The sequence below is a fragment of the Hydractinia symbiolongicarpus genome, chromosome 10 (genome assembly GCF_029227915.1).
Source record: "Hydractinia symbiolongicarpus strain clone_291-10 chromosome 10, HSymV2.1, whole genome shotgun sequence".
NCBI classification, from domain to species: domain Eukaryota; kingdom Metazoa; phylum Cnidaria; class Hydrozoa; order Anthoathecata; family Hydractiniidae; genus Hydractinia; species Hydractinia symbiolongicarpus.
This window is the reverse complement of record NC_079884.1, coordinates 24,177,768-24,195,783: the sequence shown is the minus strand read 5'-3', so window position 1 is coordinate 24,195,783 and position 18,016 is coordinate 24,177,768. Positions and strand designations below refer to the sequence as shown.

At 32.4% G+C, this 18,016-nt stretch overlaps 2 protein-coding genes across 2 annotated transcripts in view; both read left to right on the top strand.

Annotated features, from left to right (window-relative positions):
• Positions 1-4,380, top strand: part of LOC130662485 (histone-lysine N-methyltransferase SETDB1-like) — a 36,030-nt gene extending 31,650 nt beyond the window's left edge. Inside the window, exons 26-32 of the mRNA XM_057461368.1 lie at positions 175-380; positions 867-993; positions 1,254-1,389; positions 1,580-2,183; positions 2,409-2,566; positions 2,947-3,035; positions 3,719-4,380. Of these exons, the coding sequence (XP_057317351.1) occupies positions 175-380; positions 867-993; positions 1,254-1,389; positions 1,580-2,183; positions 2,409-2,566; positions 2,947-3,035; positions 3,719-3,836 (1,438 nt within the window). The 3' untranslated portion in view covers positions 3,837-4,380. The remainder of the gene's footprint in view (positions 1-174; positions 381-866; positions 994-1,253; positions 1,390-1,579; positions 2,184-2,408; positions 2,567-2,946; positions 3,036-3,718) is intronic.
• LOC130612994 (DNA repair protein REV1-like) overlaps positions 1-18,016 on the top strand; it is a 63,075-nt gene that overhangs the window by 31,352 nt on the left and 13,707 nt on the right. Inside the window, exons 2-16 of the mRNA XM_057434320.1 lie at positions 5,271-5,368; positions 5,455-5,516; positions 5,633-5,682; positions 6,618-6,750; positions 7,791-7,829; positions 9,377-9,948; positions 10,310-10,555; positions 10,856-11,029; positions 11,333-11,580; positions 11,919-12,014; positions 12,931-13,392; positions 13,560-14,645; positions 17,420-17,498; positions 17,672-17,774; positions 17,848-17,982. Of these exons, the coding sequence (XP_057290303.1) occupies positions 5,276-5,368; positions 5,455-5,516; positions 5,633-5,682; positions 6,618-6,750; positions 7,791-7,829; positions 9,377-9,948; positions 10,310-10,555; positions 10,856-11,029; positions 11,333-11,580; positions 11,919-12,014; positions 12,931-13,392; positions 13,560-14,645; positions 17,420-17,498; positions 17,672-17,774; positions 17,848-17,977 (3,573 nt within the window). The 5' untranslated portion in view covers positions 5,271-5,275 and the 3' untranslated portion in view covers positions 17,978-17,982. The remainder of the gene's footprint in view (positions 1-5,270; positions 5,369-5,454; positions 5,517-5,632; positions 5,683-6,617; positions 6,751-7,790; positions 7,830-9,376; positions 9,949-10,309; positions 10,556-10,855; positions 11,030-11,332; positions 11,581-11,918; positions 12,015-12,930; positions 13,393-13,559; positions 14,646-17,419; positions 17,499-17,671; positions 17,775-17,847; positions 17,983-18,016) is intronic.

The window sequence follows — 18,016 nt, the reverse complement described above, 5'->3', positions numbered from 1 at the left end:
AAATGGTACCACAAGTTGTGAGATGCACGCAATGAGATATTAAAAGGACGGCCGAACTTGTGGATTTTTCCACAGGCCAACGACTAGTAAAGTAGGATCTGTTTAAGACATGATTGTTTTGTTAAAAGTAGCTTATACTTGTATACCTGTATATCATATACCTATATTTCCTAGCATATACGAATGCAACCAAAATTGCTCATGTTCACATTTAACATGCTACAATCGTGTCGTACAAAATGGTATTCAACTTCGCCTACAAGTTTTTATGACTGAAAATCGTGGATGGGGTTTGCGTTGTGTTGATGATATTCCAAGAGGGACATTTATTTGTACTTATGCTGGACAAGTCCTAAATGAACATACAGCAAACAGAGAAGGTATCAAATGTTTATTGCAAAAATTCTTAACTGATACGTCTGAAAATGTTTGAAATTGTTTCGATCTGTTTTAATAATGTAGTCTTTAGTTTAGCCTCCGTCAATTTTTTGGGGAAATGCTTCTGAACTATTTTTTCTACTTTGAAACATATTTATGAAACAAAATTATATTGCATCTTTGAGATACTTGAAAATTTAGGTTTAATATATATTACCAAAAGTTCTCAGTAAAAGTAAATGAGTAATTATCTTCAATAAAACAAAAACTTTTCTTTAATTTTTTAGTGGGTTTTCACATAGGAATTGTAAATTTTCAAAACACACAATATGTAACCAAAAATTTTACTGTATTTGAATATAACAATATGATTGTCAAAACTAGTTGCATTCAAGATAATTACTCATTTATGTTAAATATGCACAAAACAACTTGAAAAACAGTGGTACACACAAAACTGTGCAATTAATACTGAAATCAACACATAGGTATGGACTTTGGGGATGAATATTTAGCCGAGTTGGACCATATTGAAGTTGTAGAGAAAGCGAAAGATGGTTATGAATCAGATGTACCGGAACTGCGGGACAGTAAAAAAGGTTATGATGATTCAAGGTAATGTGTTTTTAAGTCATGAAATTGAAATTTTTCTTTGTATTCATGCAATAAGTTTTTCATTTAAATGCTTTCAAGATTTTCGGAATCATTGAAAGTTTGTATGTTACTTTTGCTGTGTCCTTGTTAGCTTGTGGAAAACCTGTGGGTAGCATTAAAAATACCACTCATTTGGTCCATTTGATTGACAGACAACCAGTATTTAATAAAGAGATATATCAAAAGTTTTTTTTAAACATATGTTATATCCCACTGTTTAGTGATGACGATAGTGATTCTGATACTGACAGCGAAATATCAGTGATGTGTATATCTTCTGACATGTCAGATAGCAGTGACGAAGAAGTTGTACTGCTTGATGATGATAGTGGTGAGGAACCATTATCCAAGAGAAAGGTAGTATAACTTTAACAGAATGTTTGTGAACATTCACTATAATATAAATTGGTTTTGGTACCATTTGGAAAACAAAATGAATTTAAATAATTTTAAATAATTTTGCCCAATATATATGGTTTATTCAGACTTTTTCAGAAGTTAATTGAAGTTAATGGTTATTTGTTTTTTTACATACTCTCTCCTATAGAAACAAGATATTGAAAGCGATATAAAACAGCGAAGCTCTGATTCGACCAGCACATCTACAGGAAGTGGTGATCAGTCACCAGCTAGTTCCATTTTGAAAATTGATGAATCTGATGTGCTTCCTTGTCATGTTCCGATCAAGCGAATCCCCAGTTCAGATTTACCTACGAATGCCACTTCCAGTTTGTCTGACGACAGCTCACTGACAGATGATTGCTCCAGTTTAACAAATGATGGTGCTGTAACTCCTAAATATAGTGAAACTGAAAAAAGTTTTCCGGAAGTTTCCAGCACACTTTCCACAAAGACAACTGGTGCTGATACTAAACCAGTTTTCAATACAGTTGAACCAAAGTTTCGCGATACAAAGCCATGCCCTCCCAGTACAAATAAATCAGTCAGCGAAAATGAGACTCAGAAATCTAGTGTATTAGAGAACCAATTGATTTCTCCTGAAAAAACAAAAAGTTTCAAAGTAGGTGAAAGTAATAAAGAGCATTCTAATACGATGCCAATTGCATTAAAACCTGTTGCAAGGAAGAGTACTGGTCAGAAGGCATATGTGAATAAGATTGATGGAGCAAGATGCTTGAAAGATGAACTAGGTACATATTCCTGTTATTATTCTTTTGTGCATTTTTGTTTCAAATGTCTAAAAAAAATTTTATTTTCAAGCCGAAGAAAAAAGTGGTAGTAGTAGAAAAAGTTATAAGTCAATCTTTAAATGGTCATTGCTGCTTTATTGGGATGGTGACAGTTCACCATTCTGGTCACTGAGATAACTTGTCTTGTTATAGCATTTTGCATTTTTATTATTAATATTATTACAGGTAATTTAATTAATGAAGAGAAAAGCTCTACTGATAAAATAGATGAAAAGAAAGTAGATAAACCGAAAACTCCTTCTACAAGACTGTTGTATGATGGTGATAACCAGATGTATATCATTGACGCAAAATCATTTGGGAATGTGGGAAGGTACATGAATGTAAGGAAATAATTTTTATGTATATGTCAGATTTTGTAAAGGTAATTCCCATTGGGTTTTTTTAAAAAAAGGATAAATACTAAAACATTGAACGAATCTGATAAAATCCAAATAAAAAGTTTAATTATATTTATGTGGATTTGGATTGTGGATGTTCATAATAAATTATGTGGATTCGTTTTCCTTATTTTAAAGCCCTAAAAAATCCTATAAACCTATTCACATAATAATGGCAGGCTTATCAGAATGGGACGAGCAATAGCTCTTACACACGCAGACTCGCCAAATTGCGTGCTTCTCAAAAATTTTATCTGGCTGAGCTATTAGTTTAGCGCATGTGAAAATCAATAAATGACATGCTTCTGTCTTTTACATTATAGCATAGCTGTTCACCAAATGTTTTTGTTCAAAATGTTATGGTTGATACACATGATCTTCGATTTCCTTGGGTGGCATTCTTCTCGCAACAGTAAGTGTAAACAAGTCATTATTATATCCATTTTATATATTGACTTTAATCTTCATGATTTAATACGATGAAAACAGAATAACCGTAGATTTAGTGTTTTAACGTTTTAATTTGTTATCATAGATCACTAAATAAATCTGTAAATCTCCTTGAAGCTTTTCTTCTCAAATGTTTTAGCAAATCATCAATTTCTTTAATTTTTTGTTTAACCTCCGATTTTTTCATGGCATCCAACATTTTTTATATTTTTCAAATCGGTGGTTTTGAAATTCCTTGAAATCTAAAGGTCTGTTTGGCTGACTTGGTAGAAAACGAAGAAACACATTGTTTTTGCTTCGTTTTATCATAAAAAGTTGCAAAAGTTTTACCAAAATTAAGTCTCTTTGAATTGTTTCATATCGATCAATTGGAAAAAATGTTTGATGCTCAATGTGAACGTATCTTGACATTGTTACCTTTTATTATTTACTCAGCCTCTTCAGTTCCTAATAGAACTGTTATCAATAAAGGGTCCTGCGAACGGGGTCCTAGTGCATTTAAAGCTCCCATTTCTCAGCTACGGAAGTCGTGACTCAGTCAGGATTTGAACCCAAGACCTTCCACCCTGAAGACAAACGCTCTACCACAAGGCCTCTTGTCGGTGAGAAGGATAAAATATAATTATAATTTATTTATTTTTTTAGAAATATTCCTGCATATACTGAACTAACTTGGGATTACAATTACGAGATTGGCAGTGTTCCTGGAAAAGAACTTATCTGTAAATGTGGTTCTAAGGAGTGTAAAGGTCGTTTGTTGTAGCTGCCCGTTACCCAAAATTTTATTCTTATTTTCCGAAAACTTTTTATCGATTCTACCTGTGTTTACTATCCTACATATTATGTTTGGAAGGCCAACAAGCTATTTTACCGACTATAATCTGAAGTACAGGCTCTGGTAACCATCTTCTGAAGTACCAACACGCTATCAAGTATCATTTGAAGTATCAACGACGAAATATCTCCAATATTTATTTATTATTATTTATATTTTTTGCGAGTAAATTTAAATTTGAACAATTTGTATGTGACTAGATTTTTCTTTAAAAGTTTATCATTGGAATTATAATTCCAGTTTTTGTGTTAGTGAAACACGTGTTTGGTCTTCAAATGAAAAAAACAATGTTTTATAGGAAGGCTACTTTGGCAGGGTAATGACTTTAACACACCCTCCATTGGCAACGGCTTTTTTACACCCTTCATCCCTGTTTTTAGAAGTTATACATTTTACTTGGCGTCAGATGTATATTTTCATTGTGAATAATTTTATCGTAATACTTTTTAAAAATAATAAAATTTAGAACTTAGTGATTCTTATTTTCTCATACTTTATAACCATGTAAACTACATCTGCAAAAAAAGCCAGGCCACCTCTAGTTTCTTCTACCTAGTTTCGGGATTAAAAAATATCTTCGCGCAAAAGGAATTTATTGGCCTGAATTTTGTTAATTGAATTTCAATATCAATTCATGACTTTCCAATGCAACAAGCAGTCAAAAGTTCTGTATCTTTTCGAGTTCGAAAAGGTTTTTCAAAAAAGATAAGATTTACTATGTTATCAAATTATTTTGCAACCTTTTTTTGCAAGTTTTATATTTCTCTGCATTGCATGTGTATATTGTCTCTTTGTCAGATATTACTGCAATAAGTCAAGTGAATTTTGGAATAAAGAAGAAAACTATTTTGCACTAAAAATGGGATGACTTTTTGCCTTAGTATAAACACATCCTGTGAAAACAGTAGAAAAACGAAACAAGAATATTCTTGTTTTTTATGTTGGCATTATTATAATGGGAAGATGTGAACCAATCCTTTTTACAATACACTTTCTTCAAACCATAGTAGTAGACATTATAATGTTGTGTTTTGTGTTTGTTAGGAACCTCTATAAGCGTAAACTTGTATTTCAAGAGTGGTCAAAACTCAATGCATGTTCACAGGTGTTGGATAACATCTGTTATACACATACACTTGTCAGCTACTTACATTATCTTTCTAAATGAATGAAAAAAGTTTTAACACGACAGTGGTACAAGAAGAGTTTACTATATCTTGCAAAACACTGTGTGGTATATAGTCAATTCCACAAAATAAAAACCTTTTCCAGCTATATTTTTTTAGGTCACTTATCATTGAATTTACTGCAGATGTTAAATGAGTTGTTAATGTATCAATATTATTGTGTATATTTATATAGATAGTATGGATCTTAATTCAAAAGAAAACACAGCTTTTAAGCAGCAGTTTAATAAAGGTGATCCTAAAACATGTAGTGATGATGGGTGGGCCGAAGTGGTACGTGTATTCACACAAAACGTTTTGGATTTAGATTATTTACACAGTAATAATATAAAATGATTTTTTGCATTTGTTTTTTATAGGGTGGATACTGGAAAAGCAAGAATGAGAAACTTAAAAAACAGTTTAATGCTACTATCGTCAGGTATATTGAAAATATTTTTCAGAAGTCATAGGAAAATCCCGGTCTCACCAATGTGTGATTGTTGATGATATCATATGAATCCAAAAAAATTATCCTAATATCTTGCTTTGCTTTAGAAAGTCATCGATTTTTGATGGTGTTGCAATTTGGGTTAATGGATTAACATGTAAGTCAAACAGTTTTTGTTAACTGTCTGAATTACGCAAGCTGGCGGTAAAGGTTTTAGGTGTTCCTATTGACTAAGCACTCTCTTTGATAAGAATAATGGTAGCTTTAAGTGTAAACAAGACAATGTTTAACAAACAGGCAGAACCTATCTTGCAAGGTCCGACGATACTAAGATGGATGGATCCTAAATAGATTTATCTGAAATGAAGTTTCAAACCTCAAATCAATGTTGTGTACTGTTAAGAGTTTTTCATATCAAAGTTATGCAAAGTGCAAATGCGTCATAACTGTATACACATGCGCAAAAGCTTTACTAAAGCATGTTTATATGGAGGTTTTGAAGGGAAGTGAAATTTCATTTCTGTCTTGTTTTTAAAAATGTTTTACTGGCAAACCACAGCAGGTTGAAGTCAAGATCACAAACCTTCGGCCTAAATGCCGGAACCAAAGAGATGTAAAACATTAAATTCAATTTTATAGGATTGATTAATAACCACAGTTGGATGTGGTGCCAGGTTTTTAAAAGTTTTTGCCACTTTGGGTTCCTTTTAAAGTGATAAAACCAGCATATTATCTGTGTGATTTTTGTTCCATTTTATTCGTCAATGAATAAAATGCAATCCACATTCATTTTGTTTCATTTGCCATAAACACCAACTTTACCTTCTCTAATTTACACCAATATACATGACCACGCAGTAGCAAGATTCGTAGCCCTTCTGTCTCGATTTTGTGGGTTGTAAAAACTTAGCCCCAAGAGTTTAGCTAATTTTTGTTAGACTAAGTGAGCCAAATCCTGCATTCAACTTGGAAGGTGACTTTGGAAGCTCTTCCCAATTGCTTGTGTTTTCATACCTGTTGTAAATCATTAAATAAAATGAAATATCTTAATAAGCAAGGATAGATGAAAACTTCTGTTGATTTAAATTATAGATCCTTCCTCTGATGAATTGAAACGAATAATGGCTGAACATGGCGGAAGTTATATTCATTTTTTCTCCAAGACCAATGTTACTCATGTGATTGCAACGAATATGCCTAACAGCAAGATTAAAAATCTAAAAAAGTAAGTGGTCTGATGCAAGTTGATGTTTACGAATCTGAAAATTATCTATGTTTTGTCATATTGTGGCCATGTTTGTGGCTTATAATCTGGATGACAAAACTCATGGCCTGAGTTGGACTGAATGTAGTACTGGGGATAGAAATATTAGTTTGTGGTTGTTGCTATTTTGAGTTCATGTTTTGTTCACTGTACGATATTTCTCAATAGCTGATTCTGTTTTAATTTGGTTTTATTTTTAGACTAATTTGAACTAAAAAACTTAATAACATTAACTCTTTTGTTTCCTAACTGTGCTAATTTTCGTTGACAAAAATAATATTTCCCAGCACTTCAGGCGGAGATGGTGTAGTGGTAGCGCATTCGGCTTGTACTCGTAAGGTTTCAGGTTCGAGTCCTCACTCCGGCGCACTTTGAATGCAGTATTGCCAGCCCATTTGGTGCCATCTACTGACTGCCAGTCGGCTTGTGTGGCAGGCAAGCAATTTTGAGCAATACTATACGTATCTCCAGCGGTAATGTAACAGTTACAAAAGGAGGGGAGGAAGAGCCAGCCGTTAGGACATCAAAACTACCCGTTACTTACTTTTAATTTTGATCATTTCTAAGGTTAATTTTTGTTCTCGATAATAACGATATTTACTGGTTATGTTTAAAGAATGTGAAAGAGGGGGAAGAAATAGCTATGAGCAATTGATTGACAACCATCACATGAATGAAAAGTATTTTTCAGGGCTGCCAGCCCTCCTTAAAACTCTTCAATTCTTCTTAATTTTCAAAAGCTGGGTACAGAAATAATTTTTCTTCACTCGTAGCGTTACCTTTATAATCATCTCAAGTATTTTCAATTTCTTTAGAAAAATATAAAAATCTCAAATTTCCTCAATGTTTTTCACGAAAATACTTTTTAAAAGAGGTTAAAGATTCTTATTAAAAGTTCTTAAATCTCTGATTTCTCTAAATAGTGTAAACCTTGTTTTACTGCTCACTGAATTACTAATCCATACTGAAAGATTTACTGGCATTTTTCTGGTATTTTTTAGAAAAGATAAGGTTGTCCATCCCGATTGGATAGTTGACAGGTATGATGTTATGTTTTCGTACTATTTTTTGATCTATCTCTTCATCTGTGAAAGTTTTTGTAACTCTTGCGTCACCATTTAGATACCACTAACCTTAAGAAAATGTCATTGTATATGACATGCATTTGCGATGATTAAAAAAATAACATCTGACTTTTAAATGTAGCAAGAATACTTCGTTAGTTAAAAGGATGTACCTTCAAGCGACAGGACATAGTGTTGCTAGCATTTATATGTGTAGTTGTTTTTCGAAGCTTCAAGGTTTCTGCTTTATCCCTATTTGGTCTCCACCTCTCCTCATAACTTTTGATAGGCTTGTCCAAATTGAATTAAACTTGCCACACTCATGGTACGTCATTACGGATCAAAATGGCAGCAATAAATTTTTGCTTATGACAGATTTTTTTCTGTGCCGTCATCGAAAGCTTGAAATTTGTCGAATATACCACTGCTTAAAATTCAATTTAAGTTACATAGTTCGTATGAATAAGAGCCGAAAAATTGCCCGAAAATCAGATTTTTCCTAATTTTTGGATAAGATCCGAAAAAATCAGGTAATCGGATTATCAGGTGACCAAAATTCTGAGAAAGATTTCTAAGGATATTCCTAAATAGTTAATATCTACAGCTCTGAGAGGTATGGAACCTAAATATTTTGCATACAGGTGTCTAAGAGTCAAACATAAGAACTGAGTAAGTATCATAACCATGCAGCATAGCTAAAAAAGAGTTCTGAAAATAAAGGCAAGTGGAGAACCGAATAGGGTGAAAACACTTAGCTGTAAAATTCTAACTAATACGTTTTTATAAGCGACACAAAAATTTATTATTTTACAGGCTCAAATATTGGTTGATTGTTGCTTATTGATTATCTACGCAAAGGTCTCAAATTTACCTGTTTGCTCGCTTAGTTAGGCTAGTGTGCCAACCAAAATCAAAATTCTTTTTTAGTCACGTTTGACGTCGTATGAGACGTCATATAACTTTTAGAACACAAAAAGTCTCAATATCATTAGTGTTTTTGTAATCCCTGTTGTTGGTCCTTTTTCTTTTATTGCTTACAATTTGCTTCGTTTTTTTTTGTTTTTTTTTGAAGTATTTGAACCTTATTTTTTTCTTATAAAGAGAAAATAATGTAGTTTAGCAGTTACTCCATTTATTACTATTATTTACCCAGGATAGCCTCTTCAGTTCCTATTGGTACTGCTATCAACGAGGGTCCTGCGAAGGGGGTCCTAGCGCATTTAAAGCTCCCATTTGAGCTACGAAAGTCGTGGAAGCACAGCAATCGCTCAACCAGACAACCGCCTAAGATATCAATCCTATTCTCATGCTGAGCGCTAAGCAGAAAGGATAGATTCACACTTTTATAGTCTCTGGCATGACTCGGCCGGGGTTTGAACCCAAGACCTCCCGCACTGAAAGCGAACGCTCTACCACAAGGCTATCAGTCGGTATTCTACAAACACTCCCTTGAAATGATTGTATAAAAGTCCTCTTCCTTGACGTATATTAAATACCCTATATTAGTTTCTTTTCAACCTTAGTGTACAGGCTGGGCGTTTGTTAGCAGTGGATAAATATCTTTTGTATTCAGTTGCAAAGAGGGACGGTGCAGTATTAAAGTTCCCTGTACAAAGTAAAAGCCATTCCGAAGCCAATCTTTCGAAAAATAATGAAACCAGCGAAACCAGTGATGCGAGCCAGTCAGAAATGTGCAACACACCTGAAAGCATGGATGACGATTTCACTAATGTTGATTTTCAACAGGATAAAACAGAAGCAGCAGGGCAGCCTGTTTTATCGAAACATGACTACTCAGCCGTATCGAAGACGCCTTTAAAAGCGGGCGATGATAATTTTATTTCTGAATTTTACACTCACTCGCGTCTGCATCATCTATCAATGTGGAAGGCAGAGTTGAAAAAGTTTGCGTTTGACATACAGAAGAAACGTAAAGAATTTGAAAATAAACATTTGACAAGCATGCCACACAAATATAAAATAATTATGCATGTAGATTTAGACTCGTTTTTTGTTTCTGTTGCTTTGAAGATGAATCCTGAATTAGCTGGTAAACCTGTAGCTGTTTGTCATTCAGGAAGAGGAAATTCTGAAGGTATTTGTCTATGCGAAAGTTAACAGTCATCATTATGATAACTGTTGTTTGTCTGGTTGTGTGTCTTTGTGGCTGTCTGCCTGTCGAACCGACTCGTTGGCTGGCTGAGCTGAAAAGATAAACCGATTTTCTAAACAAGGCATTAAATGTTCGCGGCAGCCGAAAGTTGTGAGAAGGATTGGGCTGCATTTAATGTTAACCCTCGTTCAATTGTTTTCTTTTTAATTTAATATAAATTTTCTATTTTATTTCTCAACCCAATCTGCTAGTTAATAAATTATTATAAATATTATAAATAATAAATAATTATTATATATATAATAATTAAATTACCGTTGCTAATTTCACGGTTTCTTCGCAGGAAAAAGTTCGTGGTCAGAAATAGCCTCCTGTAGTTACGAAGCAAGAAAATTTGGTCTACGCAATGGCATGCTGTTAAACAAAGCTAAACAACTTTGTCCTCAACTGGTTTGTGTGCCGTATTACTTTGATGAGTACAGAAATGTATCACAAAAGTTTTACGAAATCTTATCTCACTTCACATGCAATATTGAAGCTGTGAGTTGCGATGAAGCTTTGTTGGATATCACTGAATTGGTGGAGACAGGTATCTATGTTTGCATGCTATGTTATTGATTGTTTGTTGAGTTTGTGCACGCATTTCTGTTTCCCCTGAATATTATACTGATCGAACGTACGACCGCGCTGCGCAAAGTTTGTTGCTCTTTGCGATCGAATTGGCTTTCACCTTCACCAACAAACGCGTGCTAGAAATATTTAGAACAAGGTCTTCGCAATGACATTCTAAAGGAAGACTTTTATTTTGAAGAAGGTCGTGAAAACCCAAATGTATTTCTGCTGCTGCGAGCTTACGATGAGGTGTGTATGGTGTATCTATATTGTTTAGGAGAAACGATTCTAGAGGTTGCTGAAAACATTCGGAACGAAATTTTAAAGAACACAGGTTGTATCGCTTCATGTGGTATTGGTAATAGCATATTAATAGCACGCCTCGCTACGAAGCAAGCAAAACCAAATGGAAAGTGCTATGTTTCCATGGCAGATGTTCCTGAATTTATCAGTAAGATTTTTGCTGCAAGAAAAATTTTTTTTGTTATTATAGTCCTAAAACATCGATTACAACGATAATCGTATAAGCTGGGGTGCGAATTGTTAGGGTACATAAAAAGACCAACTGAAAGGGGAAAAATAAATAATGATAACCGAGAAGTAACATTGCTGTTGCGTCCATTAAAGAACCAAGCCTTTTTGTGTTCTTAATATAAAAAATTAAACACTGACGGTATTTTTAGTATATTTTCCTCGTCTTTAGATAGCTTTAAGACAGTCAAAAACAGCATTTTTAAGGGGATATAATGTTTAGAACATCAGAATGTGAAAGACCTTCCTGGGATTGGATGGGCACAAGGTCAAAAGTTAGAAGCGTTGAACATTAAAACCTGCGAAGACTTGCAGAAAATGACATTATTAGTATTACAAAAAGAATTTGGAGTAAAGTTAGGAGAAACGCTGTTCAACTTTTGTCGTGGAAAAGATGAGCGAGGTATCAAAATGGATCAAGATCGCAAAAGTGTGTCTGCTGAAATAAATTACGGAATGAGATTCACAGAGGTAAACCTAATTTATTAAATTATTTGACTATTGATATCGTATGCTTAAAAATAAAATTTGTGGCAGTTGTGGGCCACAAATGAAAAGTGTCACCATAACGCATCCCAAAGGCACAGACGCTTAACCAATGCACTACCGTGATACAATTTGATTATAACCGATTTTATTCTCTTTGGATAACCAATTCCAGTAAGATTTAACAGTTTTGTGCGTGTTGTTATAACATTTCTAGTGAATTTAATCATCTTTAACACAACCCATTTTCTTTAGCGCTTCCTAAAACCTGAAATTGCGGAAAACCTAAAAATTTAACTGACTTTAAAAGAATATTTTTTCAGTATCACGAGGTGGAAAAGTTTGTGTATCAGCTCTCTTGTGAGGTGGAGAAACGATTGAAAGACATTCAAAAAATGGGGACGCACATCACAATCAAGGTATGTAAAGATCCAGTTATCGTTAGAACGAATATTTAACACGAGGTCTGAATTTTTAAAATTTTAGCAGTTGTAAAAAGTGCATAAAATCATTCTGCGCCAAATAATCCATGAAAACCACCTTCTCCAGTAGAGTCTTTCATGTTTTCAGTGTCGATTTCGTGTGTCTCGTTACTACTGTTACCATTTTGCGTGACAGACAGACGCATACGGGTATTATAATATAAACTAGCCGTTAACCCGTGGAAAAATCCACGGGGTCGCCCGCCCTTTATATATCGCATTTCGTGTTTCTGTAACAGGACGCGGCTTTCGCGGACACACAGAGAGACTAGCCGGGAAACCCGGCGTCGAAACGCCAGGATGAGCCACAAGTAACTGTTGTTAAAAAGAACTGCAAACTTTGCGACACGGTCAGGTGGAGTGGTTTAGTACAGATATGAAGTATGTCGTAAATCAAGAGAAACGCGTACACCATTGTAGAGCTGCGACTGTAACATTTTTTTCAAAAAATAACAAGTCTGAAATAAAAACACAGTTTACAACCCTTGTGACTCCGTCATTGCAAAAACAATCGGTCAATATTATTTTATTTTTATAAGAATATACTTTTTAAAGAATAGCAAAGTGAGATTTCAGGTTAAAAACTACTGGTCTACTGTTTAGAACAATAAAGAAGAAAGGATAATAACCAGTCTAGTTTAGGCATTTAGCTTTTTTCCACCGAAAAATCACTGCAGAATGAAGTGTTAGGTAAATCGTATTGCCAATAGTCAAGTTCTTGCCTGTTATAGTTCTTTTTCTACCGTAATAAATAGACCGGTATATCTTTACTTGTACAGCTAATAAATAAATTGACTCACAGTTCTTTCCCCTTCTCCATGATAAATAGATCGCTATCTCTTTATTTGTACAGCTCATGACGAGACGAAAGGATGCACAGGACCCTTCAAAGTACATGGGTCATGGTTGGTGTGAAAACCTGTCTCGATCAAGCACCTTACCAACACCAACACATGAAGCGAAGATAATCGGAGACAGATGTTGCAGTATTTTGCGCACCCTTCAAATACAAGCGAAAGATTTCCGTGGTATGGGAATTCAGATGACAAAACTCACCGATGTGTCACTGCAAACAACGCACACTAAGAGTTTGCTTGAGTTCACAAAACCAGTGTCTGTTGAAGAGCTGCAAAAACAGCAAACTCGTGAAAAGCGAAACAAAGAAACATCAACAAAGAAAAGCAGTAGCTTGGATAACTTTATGAAACCTGTTGCTTTTAGTGCTTGTGAGAAAACGGCAGAGACAGTCGAACTTCCTCCGTTGCCTTCGTTTCAGACACGGCACTCATCGGCTGGAACATCGAGTTCTTTTGAGGCAAGTTCTTACTTGTGAATTGAATGTATGAAAATTATTTGTACCACAAAGAAAAAAAAAATCACTACAAAACTTCGTAAAATCATATAAGTGCACGGTTTTATTCGGACATAATTTCGCCACCTTTTAGGCAGTTGTGTTTACACCTTATTTTTATACGTTTTTAGCCGCCTTCTTCATTGAGTTGGGATCCCGCTGTACTTAGTGAACTTCCTGAAGACATACAAAAAGAATTAAAAATGTATCAAGCACAAAACGTAAGTTCTGCCGAATCGAAATCTATATCAACGAAACAGCGCGTCAGTCCTAAAAAGAAAATTCCTCAATCAAAAAAAGGCTCGCCAAAAACGAACAGTCCTTTGACCTCGGGAAGGGGTAAACAAAAGCGACTTCGAGATTTTGATGCCTCTAAATATGGCGATATTCGTGTGTCATCAAGAAAATTGGTTTCAAATGATGACCAATTTACAGGAACAGGCGCAAAAGCAAACGCAACAGAAAAACAACATGTACGAACAAGCAGAGAGAAAGATGGTATTCTCTCTCCTTCGCAGATTGATTTAGGTGTTGTGAATGAACTTCCTGACGATATTCGAGATGAAATAATATCGAAAATGAGAAAAACTGGTCATTTGAGTCGACGCAACAAAGAGAAGAACAGAAAAAATACAGATGAAAATTTTCATCTTAAAAAAGCCGACCAACACGAAACGAAATTTAGCTGTGGCCGTGATATGACAGAGACACCAATGAAGAAGAATACATCCAGCGAATCAACTTCACCACAAACCAATCAGTTTCTTTTGTCTCCCTCTCAGCTGGACCAATCGTTTTTGAGAGCTTTACCTGAAGAGGTAAGACAAGATGTTATATCTGACGCTGAAAAATCGAAGCAAAGAAGACATACGCCGATAGCAAAATCACCGCTAAATGTGGAGGCTTTTAATACCGATAAGGATACTGGTATAAACAGATGCGTTAATAGTAAACTTCGTTGTGACGACATGTTGTCGCCGTCACACAGACGCGTCAATAATGCACTCCGTTGTGACGACATGTTGTCGCCGTCACAACTGGATGCGAATGTATTAGCCGCACTACCTATTGACTTGCAAAATGAAGTCATGCAGCGTGCGGAAGTTGAAAAGAAAAGAAGACAGAGGAAAAGAGAAGCAAATACTGTAGTGATTCCAGACTCAAATCATGCCGAAGAGGAAATAGATGAACCTGTAAAAATGATTAAATTAACTCAAGTAAGTTTTTATTCTTCAAGTCTGGTGACCTCCGCTGTTTTACTTCATAACTTGTGGTCACGTGATGAATTGTGGTCGACACTTAAAAATACTCCCTGAGTACTATTTTATGAGATTTGCTTGTTATTAGAAGTAAAAAGGTTTGGTTTACCTAATAAATTCAGACCTTTCAGATCATTTTGAAAAAAAAATTCGCGGAATTTATTTTCGCAAAATGGTAAGTTCACTTAAATTTAGTGAAAAATAATTTCGCGAATTACTAGCTTTAGATTGATTTCGCGAAATTTAATTTCGCGAAATCGATTCAAATTCGCGAAACTTAATTCCGCGAAAATTTTTGGTCACTAAAATTTCTTTCCCAAGGTATTTCGTTGGTAACGTATTGAAGATAATCTTAAGGCTCGTGACGATAAATGTGTTCTTAATTTAAAGTCGCAGTGTTCTGTGGACTTTTTTTTACATGAATCAGAAAAACTCACCCTAGGCTAATGTTCTTATTTTTCTCAGTTTCAGCCTGAAGCTGTTCGTATTTTGTTCTTATAATTATAAATCTGATGAAAAGTTATTTTAAATGGACAATATGCGAAAATTACTGCATTGAAAAATTTATTTTCCCTTGTTGTTGTTGTTGTTGTTTCAATTTTGTTGTTGTTTTAATTTTGCTGATGTTTTAATTTTGTTGTTTGTTTTAATTTTGATGTTGTTTTAATTTTGTTGTTGTTTTAATTTTGTTGTTGTTCTTATTTTTGATGTTTTAATTTTGTTGTTATTTTAATTTTGTTGTTGTTTCAATTTTGTTATTGTTTTAATTTTGATGTTGTTTTAATTTTGATGTTTTAATTTTGTTGTTATTTTAATTTTGTTGTTGTTTCAATTTTGTTGTTTGTTTTAATTTTGATGTTGTTTTAATTTTGTTGTTGTTTTAATTTTGTTGTTGTTCTTATTTTTGATGTTTTAATTTTGTTGTTATTTTAATTTTGTTGTTGTTTCAATTTTGTTATTGTTTTAATTTTGATGTTGTTTTAATTTTGTTGTTTTAATTTTGTTGTTGTTTTAATTTTGTTGTTGTTTTAATTTCGTTGTTGTTTTAATTTTTTGTTATTTTAATTTTTTTGTTATTTTAATTTTGTTGTTGTTTTAATTTCGTTGTTATTTTAATTTTTTTGTCATTTTAATTTTTTTGTTATTTTAATTTCGATGCTATTTTAATTTTTTGTTATTTTAATTTTTTTGTTATTTTAATTTCGTTGTTATTTTAATTTTTTGTTATTTTAATTTTTTTGTTATTTTAATTTCGTTGTTATTTTAATTTCGATGCTATTTTAATTTTGTTGTTGTTTTAATTTTGATGTTTTAATTTTGTTGTTGTTTTAATTTTGCTGATGTTTTAATTTTGTTGTTTGTTTTAATTTTGTTGTTATTTTAATTTTGTTGTTGTTTTAATTTTGTTGTTGTTTTAATTTTGTTGTTATTTTAATTTTGTTGTTTGTTTTAATTTTGTTGTTATTTTAATTTTGTTGTTGTTTTAATTTTATTGTTGTTTTAATTTTGTTGTTTGTTTTAATTTTGTTGTTATTTTAATTTTGTTGTTTGTTTTAATTTTGTTGTTATTTTAATTTTGTTGTTGTTTTAATTTTGTTGTTGTTTTATTTTTTTGTTATTTTAATTTCGATGTTATTTTAATTTTTTGTTATTTTAATTTTTTTGTTATTTTAATTTCGTTGTTATTTTAATTTTGTTGTTGTTTTAATTTTGTTGTTGTTTTAATTTTGTTGTTTGTTTTAATTTTGTTGTTATTTTAATTTTGTTGTTTGTTTTAATTTTGTTGTTATTTTAATTTTGTTGTTTGTTTTAATTTTGTTGTTTGTTTTAATTTTGTTGTTTGTTTTAATTTTGTTGTTATTTTAATTTTGTTGTTGTTTTAATTTTGTTGTTTGTTTTAATTTTGTTGTTATTTTAATTTTGTTGTTTGTTTTAATTTTGTTGTTATTTTAATTTTGTTGTTGTTTTAATTTTGTTGTTGTTTTATTTTTTTGTTATTTTAATTTCGATGTTATTTTAATTTTTTGTTATTTTAATTTTTTTGTTATTTTAATTTCGTTGTTATTTTAATTTCGATGCTATTTTAATTTTGTTGTTGTTTTAATTTTGATGTTTTAATTTTGTTGTTGTTTTAATTTTGCTGATGTTTTAATTTTGTTGTTTGTTTTAATTTTGTTGTTATTTTAATTTTGTTGTTTGTTTTAATTTTGTTGTTATTTTAATTTTGTTGTTGTTTTAATTTTGTTGTTGTTTTATTTTTTTGTTATTTTAATTTCGATGTTATTTTAATTTTTTGTTATTTTAATTTTTTTGTTATTTTAATTTCGTTGTTATTTTAATTTCGATGCTATTTTAATTTTGTTGTTGTTTTAATTTTGATGTTTTAATTTTGTTGTTGTTTTAATTTTGCTGATGTTTTAATTTTGTTGTTTGTTTTAATTTTGTTGTTATTTTAATTTTGTTGTTGTTTTAATTTTGTTGTTGTTTTAATTTTGTTGTTGTTTTAATTTCGTTGTTGTTTTAATTTTGTTGTTGTTCTGTTTGTATTTTTGAGCCATTCCCAGCCTCATTCTTCTTATAAAATAAGTGCAGATCAAACAGCTAAAAACTAAAATTCTAATCCCAGTGATTCTAAAATCACCTTAAATTTTTCAATGTTATCACCATATGGTGTTTTTTTTTATATTTTTTACGTGTATGAGTACCAGTGAAGTAGATGATTTTTTGTTTAGATTCTACCTATCCTGCACGGTGCATCTGAATATACAGATATAAAAAACATTTTGAAACAATGGGTAGATGAATATGAAGGTTGGACATTTTCATACATTTTAAAATACAATTTGAATTGTAATTTTTGCTCGTCTGTTCATTTAGTACAAAACTTAATTGGCTTAGCGATCCTGCATTTTTTGCTTTGTTTGCCAACCAGGAGGAAAAAGATAAGATTTTGCAATATTTAAAAACTGTTGGACTTTTTTTAGAGCCTTTTTATGATGACATTAAGGAGATAAAAACTTATCTCCAGAAGTTGTTGAGCTCTCATAACATGGAAACTTTATTTCTCGTTCTTAAATACCTTAAAAGGTAAGCTCGATAAATTATAAATAAATCAATGCATGATTAAAAGAATATTAAGAGTGAAGAAATTATATTTTAGAGTAACGGCATCGCTACCATCTTGGCAACCTCATTATAACAACATTTTGGAAACAACTCAGATGGAAATGAAGAAAATGTATTCTGGTGTTCTGCCAATTACACCGTTTGCTATGACACACCTGATATAAAACCGGTAAACACGTTTTTCTGTAGCGTATCTGATGCTT